Source organism: Montipora capricornis, chromosome 12 (genome assembly GCF_036669925.1).
Source record: "Montipora capricornis isolate CH-2021 chromosome 12, ASM3666992v2, whole genome shotgun sequence".
Taxonomy (NCBI): Eukaryota; Metazoa; Cnidaria; class Anthozoa; order Scleractinia; family Acroporidae; genus Montipora; species Montipora capricornis.
In genome coordinates, this window is record NC_090894.1 from 23,547,472 (window position 1) to 23,570,458 (window position 22,987).

At 39.2% G+C, this 22,987-nt stretch overlaps 1 protein-coding gene across 8 annotated transcripts in view; it reads left to right on the plus strand.

Moving 5' to 3' along the window:
* The window catches only part of LOC138025957 (MAP/microtubule affinity-regulating kinase 3-like), a 35,941-nt gene extending 16,161 nt beyond the window's left edge, over positions 1-19,780 (plus strand). For 2 of the 8 annotated variants that reach the window (XM_068873098.1, XM_068873101.1), the window contains 14 exons: positions 1,057-1,293; positions 1,994-2,051; positions 2,154-2,215; positions 4,159-4,258; positions 4,810-4,928; positions 5,059-5,246; positions 5,973-6,174; positions 6,464-6,582; positions 7,139-7,288; positions 8,136-8,336; positions 9,884-9,934; positions 11,516-11,590; positions 16,534-16,659; positions 18,376-19,780. In XM_068873098.1, coding sequence (XP_068729199.1) covers positions 1,057-1,293; positions 1,994-2,051; positions 2,154-2,215; positions 4,159-4,258; positions 4,810-4,928; positions 5,059-5,246; positions 5,973-6,174; positions 6,464-6,582; positions 7,139-7,288; positions 8,136-8,336; positions 9,884-9,934; positions 11,516-11,590; positions 16,534-16,659; positions 18,376-18,706 — 2,019 coding nt within the window. In that variant the 3' untranslated portion in view covers positions 18,707-19,780. The remainder of the gene's footprint in view (positions 1-1,056; positions 1,294-1,993; positions 2,052-2,153; positions 2,216-4,158; positions 4,259-4,809; positions 4,929-5,058; positions 5,247-5,972; positions 6,175-6,463; positions 6,583-7,138; positions 7,289-8,135; positions 8,337-9,883; positions 9,935-11,515; positions 11,591-16,533; positions 16,660-18,375) is intronic. The other 6 variants (XM_068873103.1, XM_068873104.1, XM_068873105.1 and 3 more) reach the window with 4 other exon arrangements.
* The last annotated feature ends 3,207 nt before the right edge of the window (positions 19,781-22,987 follow it).

Genomic DNA, 22,987 nt, shown 5'->3' on the forward strand with positions numbered 1-22,987 from the left:
TTAAATTGGAAAATCTGTTGTTCTCTGGGAAGTGTTCTAACCCATTGACTCCCGGGGTTTCCTATTGAGGAGTAAAATCGTCTGGCCAGTTGGGTGTTAAAGGGTTGAGGAAAAATATGGCCCACTTGAAGTAGCTAGGCAATTTTCCCCACCTGTGGGTCTGCCCATTTCTAAATGGTGTCTTAAGTAAGTGAAATATTCTTGTAATCAACTCAATGATGCTTCAGTTGTTTTTTTTTTAAATATGGTTTTGCATAGGAATGAAAGTTGTTTTTTGGTGGGAAGTTAGGGTTTGTCTCTCAAGGCCACACAACAACTTACAGTGAAACTCTATGTTCTGCTTCAACCTTACAATCATTAACTGATGAGTGTGTAATGTGAAGTGTTGAGTATCTACCCCATATGAACCATGTGAGCGTTAGCCCTACTGATGGAAATGGGCCCACACAAGGACAGAGAAAAACCCTGGTTAGAGTTTTTCTCTGTCTTTGTGTGGGTCCATTTCCATCAGTAGGGCAAATGCTCACATGGTTCTTATGGGGTAGATACTCAACACTTCACATTACACACTCATCAGTTAATGATTGTAAGGTTTTGCGGAAATGAGATCTTCAGTTGCATTTACATTTAATTACCCTTTACCCCCCACCCTCTGTTGGTGCTCCGTTTTATGGGTATTTAAAGCTATAGCTACACGGATCAGAGGAAAGTCAGAACAGACATTGTGGTCACCGAGCATTGCACTGGGGAACTCTAAAAGCTGCACAGCAATCAATTGGGCTACACCTGTGCCTGGTTTAAGTACGTTTGAAACAAGTTGGTGGTACAAACCAAGTCATGAAATAACAATTTTTGTTCTTGTTTAAGTTTCTTAACCCTTTCTGGTCTAAAGGCAACGCTAGCTAGTTCAAGGTCCCATGATTTATGAGTCAACGAGTTATGAGACTCGCAGTCAATGTAGCAATAATTTATTGATTAAGCCAAGGCAAAAGCGTTTAAACTGTTCTAGATGAATGTGAATAACGCTTCTTTTTCAACTCTTTTTGTCTCTTGCAGGCTGAAAATTTACTTTTAGATGGAGACATGAACATTAAAATTGCAGATTTCGGTTTTAGTAATGAATTTACTCCTGGGAACAAACTTGACACATTTTGTGGAAGTCCCCCATATGCTGCACCAGAACTGTTTCAAGGAAAGAAGTATGATGGCCCAGAAGTTGATGTCTGGAGTTTAGGTGTAATCTTGTACACTCTAGTCAGTGGATCTCTTCCTTTTGATGGACAGAATTTAAAAGTAAGTAGTGGCTTTTTTCCCCTTCTTTACTTGCTGAATTTGTGCAGTATGAATCCAGGATGTGAACCAGTGTTATTGGTGAACCAATGTTATTGGTTCACATTCTCTAACAGTGTATCTGTGGAGTCTCCAATCAGAACCTGAAGATGTTATTTGGTCCCCAGTTAAGTTGTGCATGTTTCCAGCTTTAATATCTGAATAAGTGCCCATAGTAAGGCCCATTACAACAGGTCGATATGATTGTGACAAAGCTGACAGAAGTAGATTAAAGGGGTTCAGTTTGCCTCCTGAAAATTTATTTTCCAAATAATTGAAATTACTCAAATTACCGAAACTGCTTGATTAGTGGAGAACAACGGAAAATGACAACAACAGCATGACTCAAGTAAGGACATAAATAATCAGCAAAACTTGACAAGGCTGCTTACTGAGTACCGATGATGAGTGAAAGGTCCAAGGCGGACAAAACTGAAGCAAGCAGCTATAAAACATGAATTTCCTACTCACAGAGTATCGCCAGAAACATGAGTGTTTGCTTCCCTTGGACAACCAAGATTTCCTGGATGTCAGGGCGGGCAACCGCTGACCAAACGCAGGTGTTGAGTGTGAAAACAACAGCATCTATTATTTATAATATTATTATCAGTGAATTTAATAATACTTATTTTATTATGTCATTTCTTGGAACTTTCTGTGATAGGAATTAAGAGAGAGAGTCCTGAGAGGAAAATATAGGATACCTTTTTATATGTCGACTGGTAAGACAAGTATACTTGTGCTTTCCCTTAGATTTTTTAGGTGTTGTTTGGAGCCTTAATTCAAGTTTGTTAATGGTACTTTTCCTTTTTTTCCATCCATAGATTGTGAGAATCTTTTAAAGCGATTTTTAGTGCTTAATCCTACAAAAAGATCTAGACTAGAGGTGGGTATGCTCATGTAATATTTTTTCTTATCCTCAGCTTTGTTTGATAGTCCTTAATGACGAGGTGCACAGTGACCATGTACACTATCGTCAGATAAAATAAATTTTGTAGAATCTTTTAGGTCCATGTAAGCCTGATGGTAATGTTTACCAAAATCTGAGAATTAATGTCAAAGACTATGTAAACAGTGCAACATGTAGAAGTTTAAAACAAGCTTTTTTATTCCAAATAATTAAACAAGAAATTCCATAAGTAGGGAAAATTTAGATGTAACATGTAATAGAAGCACTGCAAAAACATAGTTCAAACACTTGTTGGGAAAGATCTATCTATGCCGTCAAAACAAATTTGAGGTGTTTATTTAAAGAACATCTGACGGCACATCTCAACCAAGTGTGACTGTGCACCTCATCAAATCTTAAAATTGATTCTGCCTTAATTTACAGTTTAGAGGCAGGACAACTTTTATATTTGCCAGGCCTTCGTCACAGGGATAACTCTATGATGAGAGCACCCACCTCTCACTGAGGCACCTGGATTCAATTCCTAGACTTGGTGCCATAATGTGGGTTACCATGGTCTTGTAAATAAGTACATGATTTATTGGAAAGTGAAGTGAAAGTGAGTTTGTTGGTTCTCTACTTTGCCCAAGAGGTTATTCTCTGAGTAGTCTGGTTTCCCTTCTTGTGAAAAACCAGCATATGACGTGACCTTTGATAAGAGTGATTTGATTTCTGTACAGTTTCGCCATTTACCGTATTTACCCATGTATATTGTGCAGCTCTGTATAATACGCACCCTAATTTTGGGTTGCAAGCAGAAAACAGAGAAATTGGTCATGCAAAACTAGCATGAAAAAAATCCATGTTGTGAACAAGAAAATTGGTTCAGCTACTTACAACAGTAAAGTAAATAAGCCTATGAAAAGTGTTTAAATACTTAATCCTTTATGCAAATTCTTAGTCACAATCAATCAGTGCTCGCGCAGAATATTAATCATCGACAAATTCGTCTTGTTGTTCGTACACAAAATCATCTTGTGTGTCATCAACATTGTTTATTACTCCACATGTGACAAAAGACGACTCAATCATCTCTTCAGGAATGTTGCTCCATGCACCAGCAATCCACGAAGTGATGAGTTCTTTTTAGGAGGGCTTCTTTTGGTGGCCATCGCTTCCATCTGCCATCCACCTCTTCTTAACCCCATCTTTAAACAGTTTATTTAAGGAAACATCAAGGGGCTGCGGAACTAAGGTCAATCTGCCAAGAATTACTGCTAATTTGGTGTTTTCTCTTGTGAATTCTGCTTTTCATGCTTTCAGTCACATGAGCTTCAAAAACAAGCAAGCTGCTTCGTCTCCCCAGACCACTACATTGTGCACATCAAACTCTTCATTCCCTCGGTATCCATACAGCATTTCCCTTCGGCAGTGCTGACATCTCTGTGCTTGTTTCCAACTTTAGGCGTCTTCCTTTTGAAAATCACCATTGGTCTTAATTTTGATCTGTCACAGGCACACGCCAACGCAGAAAGAACATTCTTGGCAAGAAACAAAATAATTTTGTCATTTATTTATTTATTTTAGCAAAAGTGGCAAGCGCTAACCCTTTTGTTTCAAAAGAGTGAAGGTGAAAAGAAGTCGCAAATTTGCAACTTCTCCAGATATTTTAGTCGCAAAGGGAAAAATTTTAGTCTCCAAAGCAATTGTACATGTATTGATGAGATGTTAAATGCTAATGAGGAACGTGAGTCTAAAACAAAGGATTCCGCATCTCAATTTTGGGAGCTGTTTTAGTGGGAAAAAAGTGCGTATTATACACGGGTAGATGTGGTAGTGCCCAGTTGCTAAATTGTACAGTTAACACTTAAATACAGTCCATTCTTTCATTCTAACAGCATTTTGCTTTACACAACTTCCTCTGTTTGATTCTTTCACAGCAAATTATGTCTGACAAATGGATGAATTTAGGCTACGATAATCAGGATCTTAAACCATATTGTGAACCTACACCCGATTTTAAAGATGAAAGGAGAATAGGTGAGAATTGTCTAAGTTGTGCATTTCAACCTGTCAGTAAACATACTGTATAAATTATGCACTCTGTGGGAGGTTACATTACTTTGTAGAGATCTTGAAGAATTATTGTATTCAGCAACCCTAATTTCAATCAAAGTAAACATTATTCCTTTATTTCTTGAAAAATTGGAGAACTTTGATTTTCCTCAAACTATCAATTGCAAATCCCCAATCCAACTAAATGGAAAATGAAGCACTGGTTCTTCACCTCTCTCGAATGCCCAACCTCTAACTTTTTTCAGTGGTAAGTCAAGATGGTAAAGTTTTTCAATCCTGTTTGTCCGGGACACAAAGACCATCGGAAATACATGTATTGCTCTATTTCCACACAACTTGTTAATTTCTATGTTAGTAATGGTCTGGAAGCTGTCATATTTGTATGTGTATGAAAGCAAAGTATTGCTACAGTGTAGTTCATCAACAAGTAAAATAATAATGTGTTGGGAGGGAAGAGGTTGCAAGAAAACTGAAAGTACATGTACTTAGTTCTAAACTTCTTTACTCTGTGTTAGAAATAATGCTTCAAATGGGGTTTTCAAGAGATGAAATCCAAGAAGCACTCGCTAACAACAGATACGATGAGGTTATGGCCACTTATCTCCTCTTGGATGAGAAGAGGCAAAAATTAACGGTAAGATAAAGAATTGATTGGGAGTAAGATCGATGACGTAATGTTTAGAAATATATTTTTTTTGTGAAGTAAGTGTATTTGTATTCCAGGAAAGAAAGCTAAAGCTAGAATTTGTTTTTGTGACTAACAGTTGAATGGTTCCAGTGATCCCCTCATGGAAAACACAAGTGCACCAAGACCAAGTACATCAACACCCTCTGGTGTTCCTGCTCCAATCCGGCCGAGCCGTGCAAGCGCAAGACGGGAAAGAGGAGAAAGGGAACTTCCCAGAAGGTATTCTGAGGGTCGCGCACCAAATAAAGCAGGTGCAATAACAAGGCAAGCATTGCATTAGGTTGCACTTTTTTGTTTTGTTTTTGTTTTTCAGAATTTATTTTATGTCTTATTGATTTTCTTTCTTTTTTTTTGCAAAAGTTGTTTTGCAGACAGCATTATTTTGTTATTACTGTTTTAATCTGCTTACTAACAGTTTTAGTTACTGTTGTATCTAATACTCACCATGCACTGATTATTTCACACTTCTGCCGTTTTTTCCTTATTGATCCTTCTCACAGTCACTGTGCGAAATGCAAGTTGATTTAAGATTTAAAGATTTATTGTGCCTTTCTTGAATACAGTATGTAGACTCTGTAGTTCAAATGATAATATTGTTTCAATCAACCATGGATTTGTCTTTCACTGTCATGAGAACTGGGTGAAAAGGTCACATCCAGAATTGCGATTGGCAAACTTTAGCAGTAAAAAACAAGATATGCGTTCAAATGTTTCAGGGTCCCGTTGGAAGAGATGTTAATGTGCTAATTTTGCATTTCTGATTGTGAGGAATTCTGGAACTGTTTGTCCTGCCACCCTTTGATTGGTAATCTTGGAATGAAGTAGTTCCTAGAGCATGTTACAGTGTCTGTGGTTTAAAACAAACAGTGCAGCTGAAAAGTTCTATTAAGGCCATTTTTTGGTTTGGCTTGGATTTTGCTGCACACACTGGATTGAAAGCTGCAGTCTGTACTTACAGGTTCAAACTAAAGTTGCATTTTTTTGGATCAGGGCTGCAACAGAGACTGGTGGATCATCGTCAGGTCAAGCCAGGCCCACAGCCCGTGGTGAATGGGAAAAGCCCGGTGTGGTAAGGAGTGCTGCTCCTGATGATGAGCGAGTACCCTCATCTATTGGGCGAGCCTCCAATCCGAATAAGTCGGAAATACCTGAAAGAGCGAACGATAGAACTAGAAGAGGAAAGACTCAAAGGGTTGGTAATTTTTCTCTCTTCATGGAAATTCTCATGTAAAGGTCTTAAATGGCACTAAACCTTGAATGTTCTTGTTGTTGAGATACAGTACCATGCAAAAGTAAGATGACGGTCCCTCAAAGCTCGATCTTCTAAACTCGATTCTTGAAAACTTTTCTGTTGCTTTTTCTAATGAAATCCTTAGTGGTGAAAAGGAAATGCTTGTGGCAAAAAGTATGCTTTCCCTTTTGTACATGTACAGTATGTCTCATAACTGATAACTTAAGACTGAATCATTTTACTCTTTTAGCAACATAGTATGCCCCCAGGAATAATCAGACGGAATACATACGTGTACGGAGAAAAACGAGCTGAAGATAGGAACAGTACTCAGACGCCGTCAAGTCAAACTAATGGTAAAGGAGAGAGGTACGTTAAGACATTCTGAGAAAGACTGCCTCTTTCAGAGCTTTTCTGTTATGTGTTTTTACTGTGAATTATTAGCATCTCTCTTTGACCTCTTTTTCTCTGTTTTTTGCTGATTGTTCTTTGTAAGATGCTTTAAAGGGGCTAGGTCCCACTATTTTAGGTAATTTTGTTAATTATGAGGTCAAATTGACAGAGCATTAAGAGTCTTTCATTTGCAAAATCGCGGCCACATAACAACTGAGAATGATTTTCCAGCTGTGTAAATAACATTTCAATATAGACTGATATAAATTTGAAAAAAGGTGGGCCGACATTTTTCAAATTTACCCAAATTCATTCCATTTCAATCCTCTCTAGTTTTGTCCATCCATGTCCCTTCTTGGCCTCCCTGTGTTTCGTTAGAGTTCTTCTATAGTTTTGAACAGTTATTTTGATATTTTAGTCGATTCTATGACCATTCGATCAGTGCTGAAATTGCCTAAAATTGCGTGACCTAGCCCTTTTAATTAAATTCCAAACGGGTGTCACTTTTGTAATTTTTTCTGTCCTTTGTTAGCGTGACTGAACCTGGCCCAAGTGGTGGCAGTGTTGGGGCTGGCCGACCCTCATCTAAGCAACCTCCACCTGACCTTGGTAACCGGCTTTCACCTACACGTAGATCACTTCCTCCAGTGGCTATTCACCAAGAAAATCGACATAGATCTGGGTCAGTGCTTTGCCACTTTAAGATAATTTAACTTTCATGAGCCATTTACTAATCTGGCACATTGGAACAATTACAGATTCTCCCTTTTTGTGACTTTTGTTTATTCAAGTTCCTTTGTTTTGTTCTCCACAAGCCTGACGATTAAGCTACTAAGAGTTGTCTGTTAAGCTGTTTTGATGCTCCTTTATCTTGACCGTGAATCTTTTTCAAAGGCAGCCTGCGCCTTTTTTGAAATGTAATTAACGTCATAAACTTGAGCGATAAGTACATGCGTGAGGGAAAAGAACCAAAAAAGTGATAATCCCAAAAATAGGAAACAGTGAAACAACCACTTACTTATGTGAGAAACAAACAATAAATGTGCATTCCTCCATCAAATATAGATTTACCCACGGCTTGGGCCTGTGATCCAATTGAAAACCTGGCCAGTGGTCAACAGCTGACCTCAATGAGCTTTAAACCTGAGCTGATGATATGGTCATGTGATACTTGTCAGTGGATGCCTTGTGTTGACAGTTGTTAATTAACCATACCATAGATGTTCCTGCCAAAAATGCAGGTTGCACCACAGAGTTTCACATTGGCATACATGGAGGGGTGGACGTATGATTGTATGGTGACCAAAACCAAATTTACTTGCACATATGTGTTACCATAATTTTCTTACCCATGGTGCTCTGTGCGCTTTGAAAAAGTGATGTCATTAAAAAATGTAAGATGTCACTGTGATGACACTATGTTGCCTGGACATTTGTATAACTATGGCAAGACTGTCTGTCTGGAACCTTCAGTCCGTTGTATTGCACCTTGGCTCAAAGCGATTCTGTGATTAATTTTTGTCTCTCAGGAGACCAACCACCAAGCCTGATTCTCAACCACCGCCCTCTAGGTTAGGAACCAGAAACATGACAGCACGCAGTACATTCCACAGCGGCCAGACGCGCCCGCGAACACAGAATGGACCTGATAGATATCTTGATCCCAATAGCCCTGGAGTTGCTGGGAGGCCATCTCTCCTTAGCAAGTTGACATCAAGATTTAGTAAGAGGTAGGTTGTAGTTACGAAAAGTTATTCATTGGGTCCTGCTTTTAGTATGATTCTCAATTGAGTACGCCACTTAGGAAGTTTTGCAGCAAAGTTTCAACTGTTGAGTTCCCATGTTTCAAGGGCAACTTGCTTCGTTTCCAAGAGTGACTTTTAGGACCTTGAAGTCATGAGTGATAAGGCCTGCCAAATTCTACAAAATAATGGAAACAGTTAAATCCAACTGTTGACCGTTAACAGTTAAAAGATGTCAAAACCTAAAAAGTTACCCTTGGAAATGAAGCAAGTTGCCCTTGACAACATGGTAACTTTACTCAACTGGGAATCGTAGAAGTTGTGTCTATATACTTTGGAAAGCATAGTAGATGCACAAAAATTCCTCAGTGAATAGCAACTCTAGCTTCTTGAGTGCTCTCTATAATTTCATAATGTGATATATGCGGTGCTTCAGAACATTGCCAATATGTTTTCTACAAGGAAATAGGAATAAAGTTTGATCATCAGCTTGTGCAGCCAGCGAGATTATTGAATATGCCAGGCTCAAATTATGGAGTTAATTATTTGGCGATGATTGCCATGTTGCAATAAGTGCAGCATGGTTTTGTCTCCTGGTATATGTTAATTTGATATGTCCTAAAAAAGGTTTCACTAGTATTAGTGAAATAAATTAAATTATTTCTCTGCCATTAAATTATAAAAAAACTAAGTTTCCTGTCCTATTGTCTGTTCATAACTCAATATGTCTTGAAAAGCATAAAATAATGTCGTTGATGTCATCTTAACAAAGTAAAATGTTAAAGTAATGTGAAGTTTCTTGAGTGATAAAGCATGATGTCGTGAACCCAGGAATTGTATCAAAACTTGTTGAAAGTAAGATTGGTCGGGTGAAAAGCATCCTGAGAAGGACTGTTGTTTATGTCATTGACTGACATTTTGACAATCTAAATGGAAGTCATCCTCAGAGACCTCACTTGACTGTAAAGTCCAAGACACTCTAGGCAACAAGTCACTCCATGCATACTACTTGCGAAGCAAGTCGCTGCGCCTGGTCTGTGCACACCCAGTGATCTTGTGTGAGGTTGAATGTGAACTAGTTTTCTAATTCAATATGTCAGACCATAATAATGACGCTCTCTCATTGGTTCACTTATATTTTGCCGCAACAACTTGTTGGTGGAATTGTACACACGATGTGAATTTGTCACTGCAATCAGTCGCACAAATTCAAAGTGGCTTGAATTTGTGCAACTGATCACAGTGACAAAATTCTGCCGCAGCGACACTAATTTTCACAAAATTAACCGTGTCACATGAGGCAAATTGTTGCAGCGACTTGTTCTTGTGACATGTTGCAGCAACTTATGCCCAAGGGTGTCCCAGCCTTAAGGATAACTTAGTCGGGTTGTCGAAATGTTAGTGAGTGTCACCAACAGCACTTACAGGAACCTCTCTTGCCTGGTTGATCCTATTTCATCAAGAGCTGATTTCATGAAATAGTGCTCCAGTAAGGGGTCGAGAAGTTTAATTAATAATGACGTTTGAATTCTTAGTAGGCAATTGGACCCCACTGTGACACCAAGGCCTGGCCCGCAGGCTCCACGGTCAGTTTTTGACAATTAAACTTAATGTTTAATGACTTGTTTGTTTGCATGATTAGTGTGAATTTAGTAAGCTAAGAGAAAGGTACCTGCTTACCAGCTACATCAGTATATGCTGTAAACTTGGTTTAGTTAAAGACAGTTAAACATGGAAAACTACAGTAAGTTCAACATGATAAATTGTGGAAATTGAAAATTGCCTGTTCTTGACAACTTAAATATTTGACAACTTCTCTACTCAAGCTAGGTGTTTAAAAAATTTCTGCTCATTCGTGCATGGAATTTAAATCATTACAGTGCACATAAACCTTCATTTCTAACACACTTTGCTAGTCACTGGATCAAAAAGGAAATTTGAAAAAGGGTTTTCATAAATTGTGATTCAGATAGTTAATTCAATTTCAACTGAAAGTGCTACTATGACCAAAAATCAATGCTACTTTGTCTTTGTATTTCAAAACTGTGTAAACTGAACACTGTTACCAAAGTTTTAAGCCTTCATTTCAAAAAGACACCTGTTGATTTTGACTGAAAATTTCCTAATTAAGGGTCTGCCCTTACTACATATAACTTTAAAATCTTGAGAGAGCTGGATCAAGGATAAGATGATGTCAAAGGCTGGCTAGTTTGAAAATGCAATGCGTGTGCACCGACCTAAATTAATATGCAGCACAGGGGTTTTGAGCGTTCATACTTTTAATCTCATGTTTTGCATGTATAATAAGCTGCGTTTACACGCTGCAATTTTAAGCTAGTGAGTCTTTGACATCATCTTATCCTCGATCCAACCCTCTGAGGTCCAATCAGGCTGTCTTGAACGTGAAGTCCTAAATTTGCACTTGAAGAAAACAGCCTTTGGATAAAATTCAAAGTGCAAAATACTGCCAGTCAGGTGTCAAGCAAACATGCTTTCAAAATCTGAAGGAATCTTTTTTTTTATCATAGTAGCACTTTAAAGGTGGATTAAATTTACCCTAAGGCAGGTTTTAAATGACTTTAAAATGGTCTAACATTTTGTTCAATGAAAATTAAACCCATGACACTTAAACCACTCTAGGAGTCGTTAAACACTGTTTTAACAACCTTTTCAACATTGAATGACATTCATTTAGAATTTATGAAATGTTCATACATTATCTGAACTGCAGCACTTGAAATTATTAATACAGTAGAGCTGTAGATCATCATTCTTTGCAAATGCTCAAAGACTCTGCTTAACTGCAGTGATCTTCAACTCTCGTGTACTTTTATCGTTTTTGGACATCCTGATCAAATGTTTGGTTCAATAGACCTCTTTCATGGCAGCCAAATAAAATATTCTTTTGTTTTAATGCTAATAAGGCCTTCTAGCTTTGCTACGACGAGCAAATTTCAAAATGAGGGCAGTAGGTAAAAGTGGTTGCCATTTATGAAAGTGGTTTTTAAGTCTGAAGGCACGCTAACACAAACGTTTAAACAGATCTTCATGGATCTTGCAACTTTGTGTATCATCTTGCATGATTGAGTGTTTAAGTGCAGCATTACACCAATTTAATTAGTGAATACAGGAACTTTACTGATAAAGTTTATTACTTTTTTCATCAGACCAATGGAACAAGCCATTTCCCCAAGGGAACCAAGAGAAATGTCTCGCAGTAGCATGGGAGATAGTGGCCAAGGGTCAGTAATACATTGATAAATGTCAGTTTTAAAGTGTGTTTGCCTCTTTCCCTGAGTAGTTAAGCTGATGGTGTTAAAACCTAAAGAAGTAGTTGCCTTGAAGACTTGGCACATGAAAAAAAAGAAAAACAACAGCAAGCTTTTTCTTATACTAACAACTTAGTTGCTGTTTCTGGCCTCCGATTTGTCATTGTGGACAAAAAGTCAGGCTGAACCCAGCAAAATCGTAAAATTGTCTGGCATTAGACAGATTAAAATCTACTACGAAAACCACTTATCTGTGAAATTGGCCCAAATTTCACTGCCCCGTCCACTTTCACTTGTAAATAGTTCAAATTCTTGAGAGGTGTTGTGTTCGATTCTACTTTTTAGTCCAGGGAACAAATCTTACACTCAAAGTGGCAGCGAGTCCATGGTAACTGCACGTGCATCCTCTTTGCTGGACAAGAACAATTTTATCCATTTCTCCCCAGGACTCATAATTTTGAAAACATATTTTTCCATTGTTGTGGTTGTTCCACTACACCTGGATGGTGAAAGCACACAGTGGGAAAGGAATTTCATCAAAATTCCAACTGAGGTGGGCAGGGCAGTCACTCAATAATTTGGGCCCATTCCACAGATCAGTGGTTTTCGTAGTATTAAGTCTCACTCCTGGGAACTAGAAAAGGTTTGAGCACGTAATTATTGTGTAAGACAGCATCTGCAAATTAAATTATTCTATTTTTAATGTCCACATTGTTCGTACATGCAAACGTTACCCTCTCTTTGGAACTTGCAAGTGCGCTGTTTCTTAGTTAAATGCAACTGTTGTTCGTACGCAAACTTCTCTGGATAAAAGTTTCAAATTTAATGGACTATGTAACAAGAAAGTGCAAAGTTGAGCTGACCAGTCCTTGGTGGCAGTGAAGAATTTGTCATTGTAATTTTTTGGCCTATTTCAACATTTTGGCTTAAGTACAATTTGAAGGGCTCCATGCTAGATATTATCTACTGTCCCACTTAGCTCAGTAGGTTGATCATCTGTCAACGGCATTATGATTCTGTCATATGAACGTTCTAATTCAAACAAGAATGACGTGGTCAGTTAAACCCCAAATAACAGGAGGCCACCCGTTGCTTACTTTACTCAGCGAAGTGGAGTTTAATTTGGAACATTTGAAGATAAATCCAGCTATTAGCCAGCGTTCATTTTAAACTCTGGACGATAGCATGCAACAGTACTTCCCTAAACGCAACACCACATTGCATCCTCAAACTTGCACACTGTTGCATAGATTAAGGAATGAATTCCTAGTTGTTGTGAGCTGGCCTTCCTTGCCTATAGCTCATAGAGAATGTGGAGTCTATTTAACCTTCCCTCTCTGTGTAAAACAAGGCAAACCAAATCAAAGTGTCCAACTTGACCTGTGTTGATGACCTTTTGGCAGAAATGCAACCAATTTTCCTTTCCATTCTTCTGAATAAAATCAATGGTTGAGTGAATTGTTCCTTGATTTATACAAACGAAAATCACAGTGAAATGACAAGAAGCCAAATTCCATGTGATTTGGCTCACGTGCTCCCAGCTTGCTCAAAAAATTTTCAAAACTGCAAAATCACCCAGGTTCTACTTATCTAAATTATTGTTTTTGCTCTGGAGCCTTTCATTTTGTATTAATTCAAAAAGAAATAATTAAGAAGAAATCATCTCTCGTTGCTTTGTCAGCATTATGGAGAAGAGGCAGGAAGGGCCTCTTTCTTGAAGTCTTTTTTCAAAAATTGCGCTGTTCCATACCAGTATATGTGACTGAGATTAAATTGTAAAATCTTTCTTCTAAAGGGAAATTAATGACTTGAGAATTAATGTCCTCAGAATCATTTATATCAATTCCTTTTCTGTATTTTAGTCTGTTCTTTGTAAACTTTTTGGCTTGTACAGAGTAGCATACTTTCCCACTGCTACGATGTTCGTGTGGTTGTAACTGTGTCTTATGTTGGAAAAACCCACACCCTTATCACGTGGTACATAAGACCATTAATTTCTTACAAGTCTTAAAATAAGTTAAAATGAAGGGAGACTGACTTTCGCTTCATTTGCAATCTCTTAACTAGTCCATCAATCTAAAAAAAAATTGCAATTTAAATAAAGGAAGAGCTTGTACTGTACTATTTGAGTTTGATTGAATTTGCTGGTAGTGGTATAATTAATATTTGTAACAACAGTGAAATCTTTCAGTGCAATTGCCATTTGAAAATCCAGTATTTTAGCTTTCGCACTTAAGCCTAAACTTTGTGAGTTAGGTTTTGTAAAAAAGGAAAACAGCAGCGTCTTCAACAGTAAGTTAAAGCCAACAAAGCATTTGTATCTGCTTAAAATATAATGCAGTAGGGAAAGCTAATGTAATATTGCCACAGGTACACCTTAAACTCCTGTTTATTAAAAAAAATTAATGGTTACTTCAGGAATTTCTGATACTAAGCTTGCTACTTGGAGAAGGGCCTTACTGCATGACGTTACAATGTGTTTTGCTGCCAGTACCTCGCTTTGTTAGGACAGACACAGGCTAGTTTTACGTAGAATACAGTTGGTTATTTTGTTCCTCAGCATTCCTTGAGTGACGTCATGTGGTGCCAGCCTTCTCTGGGTTGCATCTTGGATGGAACAGCGCACCTCAGGAAGCATCAGCTACAGACCTCTCGCAGTGTATAAAGTGTCGTAATGTTCTGCATGTGTGTACAGTTCTCAAGGATTTTCCGACCGTGGCTTCTTTGCATTGTGTTTTTGCTAAGTGTGATGTCCTTTGTTTTGTGATCGTTTGGTCTTTATATCTCCTAATCATTAAACTTTGTGTAAGGTAATATTTGTTGTTGTTTAGCACTGTCTAATGCTAATCTTACTGCTTATGTGGTCTTAAATGGCAGCTAAAACTAATCTTTCACTCCCAAATTCGAAAAAAGGTGAAATTCTTTATTGCCACAGATTCACATTGTATGGCTTTTCAAACTACCACAGAAAGTACTGCTAAAAGAAAGAATGCAAAAATGGCTGCCAATTAAATATGTTTTGGATGATCATAGTTAAAGGGGCTATGTCACGCCAAATGTTGTAATTTCATGACGTCCCTAAAAAAAATGCCCAAAAAGTAGAATGAAACATTGCAATAACCAAATAAAACTGTTGAACAACATAAAAGAAATACAGCAAAAGGAAAGAGAAGCATGGATTGACAAAAAATAGACACGATTCAAACGGATTGCATTTGGGTAAGCTCGAAAAAAGTCTGCCTGACGTTCTTCAAGTTTATGTCAATTTGCCTTGATGAAGGTCGTTTTTTCTCAGAATCCTCTTGTGATGTAACGATAATTTTGTCAGTAAAGAATTCAACATTACCATTTTCGAGTTTTAACTCGTGGTTAACTGAAGATTTCCCCTAAAGTAACGTGACATAGCCCCTTCAAGGATTTGTCCGTTGGCTCAAACCTAAGAAAGGTTGACTTAAGTTATGTCATGTGGTTTTCAATTTATCGGTCACACCTTGTGATTTCATCCGCAGACTCAAAAGGAGTATCACTGTAAACAGCATAAAGTGCACCAAAACTAAAATGGTGCTTAGTCGGTTTCATTTAAATGTTCACTCGTAAGGATTTCACCCACAGACCTTTAGAACTTCCTCTTACATTTTGATAAACAGCAGCAGTGGAAAGAACAGCTTATTTCATTGGTTAGAAATTTTGATTTCATTCAAAGCTAAGGAGAAACTATATTTGAGTCATGAAATACATGAAGTGAATCGTATGTTGAACTTCGGGTATGAAGTCAAGTGAAGCTATGATATTCGCAGTTACGAACGCATTTTTTGGCAATTGCGTAGAGAAGCCTGAAAATTGCAGGACTTCAGCAGGGTTTGAACCCGTGACCTCGCGATACCGGTGCGACGCTCTATTCAACTGAGCTAAGCCTATGAAGCCACTAACGTTAGTTAGAGCGTTGCACCGGTATCGCGAGGCATCTGGTTCAAACCCCGTTGAAGTCCTGAATTTTTCAGGCTTCTCTATGCTATCGTTAAAATTGCGTTCTTAACTGCGAGGATCCTAGCTTCACTTGATATATTTGAGTGATTGGACTCTGGGAGTGAAGGAGTTCATTTAAAACCTGATATGGGCTAATGCTTTAGTTAGTCTGAGTGTTTTTTTTTTGTGTTGGTTGCTTGAAGGAAAAGAGTAATGGACTAACAATTTATTGCATTCATGTTAATGTTATCTTGTATCCATTCATCGTACATTCATCTTCTCCTTGTCCGGTGTATTTTTGCAGCATTTGTTTATGTTCCAATCAGTCACATTGATCACACACACAGTGCACTCGTTCACTACTTCCTAGCACTCATGTTTTTCCCCTTCGTATCTCCCCCTTGTTTTGCGTAATTTCTGGGACGTTTTGAGCAGGTTAGACTATGTTTTGTCCTCAGCTGTTGATACATTGAATTAGCACAAGGACGTGATATTGTTTTCGGCTTAGTGTGTTTTTCCATGTCCTGTGTATCACTAAAGCAAACTCACTACCTTTGCGTTTGGAAAAACTAGTGGCAGTCAGTCTATCTTTAATGTGGGAACAAGCCAGTCTTGAAAATCTCATTTCTGATGTTTTCAGCCAAAACATTAGTTCAGATCTTGGAGTTTGCTTTGCTGAAGCAAAAATGTTCCAAAAATTCGAACCATGTTGATCGACGTTTGAGCTGTAAAAAAACGCATTTTTAAAAGTTAATTTCAATTTTCCGGTTTTTCCATTTTGCTCAGGTTGTGTGTGAGCTGAAATTATGTTGCGCACAGAAGCCAGTCCTGAGAACAGGTTTTCTTTTGATTTGAACACAATGTAATGAAGTCACGGCCTTATGGCCACGGTTTTTTCGTTTGTGGCTTACATGGCGAGGGGTCTGATGAGCTGTGTTGTTGCATTCAAGGGCCCGAGGAGATAGCGCTTCAGGCGTTAAGTCCGTGTATCCGGACCAAAAGGCTCGTTCGAGCCCCAGGCGCAAATCCCTACGAGGAACCTTTGCTAGGCTTTCATTGAGAAAGCGCAGAAGAAGGCAGGTGTTGGGAGTTTCTGCGCGCGCGCAGTTGGACCAGTCGGCTGCTAGTGTGTCATTTGTTTTGTACTGCATGAATTGTAGCATTACCAAAGCAAGCTGCATGTTACGTAGGCTGGTTGATGCTTGACCAATCTAATGCTAGTGCCAGTCTTCTTGCATTGCCACTGCTCAACATTTTTAGGTGAACCTAGTTGTGGATTGGTTCAATTGTGTTTGCGCTCTGTTATTTGCCTTAGTTGATATTTTACAAGTTTTTCAATGGCAATTGCATAAACTTTCACATCACTGTATTTTGAGAACTGATTACTGCCTTAACCAATGTAGTACTCTTTTCCACTGGGTGAAGGCAAATTCAGGGTTAACTCGTCGTGTTCAAATGGTCATAACTATTTGTTGACACCATTTCTGAGGAAAAAGCCAGTGACAGATGCACAAGTTCATATTGTGATAAAATGGCAAGATCTGGGGCCGTTTGCTCGAAGCCTGATTTGCGCTAAGCGTTGGTTAAGAGGTATCAAAACCTATAGGTTTCCATAATATTTAACGGTGGTTAGCGCTAACCATGCTTCGAGCAACCCAGGTCAGAATGCATTTAGCTGTAGTTTGAGCGAACTCCCGCATCAGCTTGTAACTCGAAACAGCATGATACAATCTCAAAATTTTGAACTGTGGGTGGTGTACGGTAGTAATAATATTATTAGATAATTTGCTTACTTACAGCAAGTCAAATTAAATTGGTGCTTTTTTAATGAACATGGAAACCCTCTCAGAGTAGAGGAAATGATGCCGCTGGTTTGGGGATCAAACCTGGAACACCACTGCAGCAATCTTAAAAAGTCAACATCGGACTCAATAAGTTGCAATTTGAGGCCACCACACAGCATCCTCACTTGGAAGTAGTCAATAGCTCTTTCCGTTATGGTGTTTCTACCATTGTACTTTTGCCGTCTTTTTAGTCTTGTTTAAATTACAATACCTGAAGTCTCCGTAAATTTAAAATCTTGAAATTACAAATAGCAAAGGGTCCTACGAAATGGGATTTGGTACTGGGAAACCTCATTTTAATGTACATTAGGCGGCAGTCCCTTGGGTTTAAAACAGCCATTCATTCTCAAGCTACAAGAAAATGAATAATGCCATTTCGGAAAACCAGTGTACAGAGTCATTGAAAAAGTTGAAAAGCCCTCGAAGCTCAGTAGCCCAAAAATGTAAAATGCAAAATTCTCTAAGCTGCTAAGATCATATTTTTTTGGACAAGTTTGTACCCAGTGTGTTTCGTTTTCACTTGGTGTGGGGTAAAGGAGCAGTGTCACGCTATTTTAGTCAAACTTCAAAACTCTAAAAGACGTCTTTGCATCAATGAAAACCAAAAACTAATGCTGTAGTTTGGTTAGCAATAACCGTTGAAGTGCACTGAAGATATACTTTGTTGTTTGCGGCCAGGGATCGAGAGGATGGAAATGGATCGAAACTTGAAAAACTGGCCAGATTTTTCAAGTTTGGAGAAAGTTTTCAGAAAGCCGCCAAGAATTAAATACGAACAGCTCTTTGTGCCACAAATACATTTCATATCTTCTCAGTGGGCAGTGTCCAGTGTACCCGTGAGCTAAATTTCTAATTACCCAGTTTTGATCTAAAAACAGCAACTTTAGCAAGACATTGCCCCGTAAAGTTTTGCTCCTCTTGTAATTAGAACTGCCTTTTGCATTGCAGATCTATGAACGATACAAGTCTGGGTGACAAACCACGCTCTCTTCGGTTCACGTGGAGCATGAAGACAACAAGTTCAATGGATCCGCAAGAGATGATGGAGGAGATCAAGAAAGTCTTGGAATCAAATGACTGTGATTATGAGCAGCGGGAGAATTTCTTGCTGTTTTGCTGCCATGGCAACCCTTCCGAGGCGAACCATGTGCAATGGGAAATGGAGGTGTGCAAACTGCCACGCCTCTCACTAAACGGGGTTCGCTTCAAGCGTATTGCCGGCACCTCGATAAACTTCAAGAATATTGCCTCAAGGGTTGCCAATGAATTGAAATTGTAATGGGGGAGGGGGCGGGCTTAACATTACCAGGAGGTCTTCAGCACTGAGGGAAAGATGAGTCGCACAGTGAACATCTTTTTCTTTGAAATAGTGCAAGAAATATTGGGGTTGTTTTCGGGAACGAGCACATTGGATTTTTAAATTTCAGTGCAGTCATTTGACAAGTGGAGAATTTTGTTTATTTTGCACTCAACATTTGTCACTGGAATACCAAGACAGATGAGTCTTCTGATATTCTGTGGCTTTTTCTTGCCTCGCAGTACGTACAGTAACAAAAAAGACATTATTTCTACAAGTTTGAAAATGAACCGATGGACCAAAACGTGTACAACTACTTGTAAATAATGATAGGAATTATTTAATTTAAATGTGGGCAGCAGACGACTGTTCAATCGTTGTTCTTAAATGACCTTAGTCAGGTCCTGCTCTAGTGGAGGGTGTAGAATAAGTTCATTGCACTATTGCGTTAGTAATGTCGGTATCATCATCCATGTGCTGGCACCAATGCTAGTTAAAAGCTGATTCCCGGCTCCCTCCGTCACACCTTCTGGCTGTCACAGCACATGCCCCGGTCAGTGGTCCTCCTCGCGGTTGGACAAAAGCTACTAGAGAATAGAGGCTTTCTGCTGGTCGCAGATGAGCATCAATTTTATGCTCGTTCCAGGTTCACTGTGAGAAAGCCACGATTAGATTATTTCAGATAAATCGGGAAAAGCAAAGCAACACAAAAAAGGTAAAATACAGTTGGACATTTGGCGTTTTCCAATATTATTTGGGAAAGGATATTGAGACAAGAAGCAGTTTTGTAAAAGAAAACAAAGGCTTTTTGCCAACGGTGGCTTTTGTTACAGGAAATTGGTGAAAACAAAAAAGGCCCGAAAATCCGTTTAGGCGGATATCTTTTGTTCCAGAAGACACACGTTTTTTACTCCTCATGTCCGCTGTGATAGCCGTTGGTGTGTAGATAAACTGGAGGGAGGCGGAGTTAAGCTAGTTTTTATACAGTGTTTTAATTGTGAAGTGTTTGTGTTTTTATTTTGTTGCAAAAATTAAAGTTAAGTGTCTTGACCACCAGTGACGGTTAATCGAGGACGTTTGACGAAAATCTCCTATGAATGCTTACTCTGGGGCTTAAAAATTCGTTGGGCAACCTCCTTGTGAAACTGTATCGTCAGCTGTTTTCGTTAACCCTTCGTCGAAGACTAGCTAGACAGACTAGCTACAACGACGGTATGTCTCTTTCTCGGTTATGAGCTATGGTTTGTCCGGCCACGCGCATACGTTTTCATTTTGATGGCCACACGAATTGTCCACTCACCGAGTCGACACGAAGGGTACCGCTGACGTCACAGGTTGTTATTGGTGTGAAGGCCAGGGCCTCATCGGCTGTCGAAGTAACGCTTTGTTTTGTTCACGTTTCCGACACATTTGATCAGCAAAAAGTAATATTTTTAAACAGGTAACTTCTAAGAACTGAGACAACCTTGCAACCTTATCCAGTAGACAGGCTCTCGCATCGTTCGTGGCAGCGAGTAGCATGTAAAGGTGCAAGGATCCCACGTGTGAAGAAGCCGCTAGAAACGAGAGGCATCGAGCCTCCTTTCCCGGCCCATTCTCCTCGATCACACGACTCAGGCCGCTGCAAAGGAGCTGGAGAGCAATGGGCCTTATTGGCACCGCGGCGGTATTAGCCTGGTATTAGCCGGTATTAGCCTGGTATTAGCCGGTATTGGCCTGGTATTAGCCTGGTATTAGCCGGTATTAGCCTGGTATTAGCCTGGTATTAGCCGGTATTAGCCTGGTATTAGCCGGTATTGGCCTGGTATTAGCCTGGTATTAGCCGGTATTAGCCTGGTATTGGCCTGGTATTAGCCGGTATTAGCCGGTATTACCCTGAGCCTCGCGTTGCAATGTTTGGGAATGAGTTTCGGTGGGGCAAAACAAAAGTTTTCAATCCCTCGGGACTCAACATGGCCGCCCTGTGATTAAGGCCCATTCCGTGTTCAAGTGCACTAAAAGTAAAAATCCACGCGATACATACTAAATATCACTTACCAACACTACCCATCAACACTAGTCACCCTACATAATCTAACGACACTTTACATGACTACTCGTCACCACACTGCCATCACCATGACTACACAGTGCTAGCTGTGACTACTCATTTTACGCCATTATTCCCATAGGCAGCCCAAGCTCGCGTCACTACAGACAGCCGTTGAGAATTTGAACGCGTTATAAGACTTTGTATGGGAAATCAAATACCGTCCATTATAAAGCCTAACAAATTCTAAGACGAAGTCTTAGAACATTGAAAACACTGAAAACACAGAATTCCCGAAACGGTGTAATAAGCTCCAAAAGGCAAAAGAATACACCAGAGGTGAGTCATTTTATTCACTGTTAAATTGAGCATTTTTTAGGCTTTATAATCGACGGTATTTGATCTCCCATACAAAGTCTTATAACGCGTTCAAATTCTCAACGGCTGTCTGTAGTGACGCGAGCTTGGGCTGCCTATGTTATTCCACGTTACTACCTTTCTTAGCCGTCACGAGACATTACTCCACATCTCTAGCCATTCCACATTACTAGTCGTTACTAATCGTCAGTAGACGTTGCTATACATTGCTAGCCGTTATTCCACGTAATTTGCCATCTCTAATCGTCACTTTACGTAACTATACACCACTCAAGTGAAGCTAGCCGTTAATCCACGTTATTAGTCGTTACTACTGGTCACTGGACGTTAATACACATCACTACCAGTCATTCCACCTTAATAGCGGTTACAACTCTTCACTAGACGTTACTATACATCACCAACCGTTGCTCCACTTTACTAGCCGTTATTAGCTGCCACTAATCATTACTAGACGGTAATGCGGCCATGTTGGATGGCAATACAATACAATTTCTTTTCGCTGAATTTGCTTAATAAAGTTCCCAGCGGAGAAATGGGTCATTGTTCTTGCCGTCCAACATGGCTACCATGACGTCACATGCAAACTTTCACGTGACGTCATGGCGGTCATGTTGGTGTCCCTAAACAAAGGAACGGCAGCCATATTCGCCTCCGGGATTATTGAGTACCATTATGCAAATGTTCTCTTTTGTTTCGTTGGAAAAATATGGTAAACCATCACGTGAGACGAAACAGTCTACCTTTCATGTATTGTACTGGGCAGGAAAACAGCTGAATGAGAAATCAATCATGATTGTCAATGTCGACAATGTCAATTTCAATATTTGAAATGATCCTACTATACCACCGTGATCAGTATTTGTCATCCATATGTCGGGTAAAATATTGCCTACCTCCTACCGATAGACATTGCGTGCTGCGGCCTGCGGAACAATTTTCGCATATGAAAATTTCGCCAAAGCTGATTTTGATCGCTACGATAAGCAATGTCGGTTGAAGGTGGGCCTCTAAGGCAAGGATGAATAAGATTCAAAGAAATTAACAAGTTAAGGTCTTAATAAATAAACAGGAAACCACTTCAATTTTGAATTCCAAGACTGATCAACTGTATGCAGCTTCCGGTAAGGAGATATATTTGCAAAACGTTGGGTAGACTCTCGTATTCCTGATTAAAATGGCGGAGGACAAAACTACCATTGCCAAAATTTTCAAGCAGCCTCTAAAATATGAATAAAATACCTTTACTAGCCAAGCCGCTCTCGATACTCCCGAACAGTCCACCTCAGATCCCATTTATGAAAACGTTTCCGTAACCTTAACAATTCTTGAAGTTTTTACCAAAAAAACATGAAACAGGTTTCGTCGGTTGACGGGACCATACCCTGATCACCATCCCGTGGTAACTCGGTGTCACGCCCCCTACCCCGCTTACTGCACCGAATTAAACTGTCACGCTTATGTCCACAAGAATACCAGACTTACTTTTTAACTGGTACTAGTACTGGCTAAAAAAACGAAGTAAAGGAAATTATACATAAAAAGGGACAACAAATTCTAGAAGAAAGAAGCCATTGTATCGTTTTTAAAAAATTAAATTAAAAAAACGAAAGGTCCGTGCTTACTAATTAACTGCCACAACCTACGTGGTTTTGACAGATGATAGGTGTCACTCATTCAACCAATGGGACTCTTCATTCTCCTTTTAATTAAGCCAATGAAATGAAAGGATTTGGCAGCCGGTGCAAAATTCGCGCCTTTTTCAAGATAAAAAATTTTACTTTTGCATAATAAGCAGGCGGGTCAGTCATGTTTTATGTCTCAGAATTTGAGAAAACTGCTTTTTTGGCCAAAAA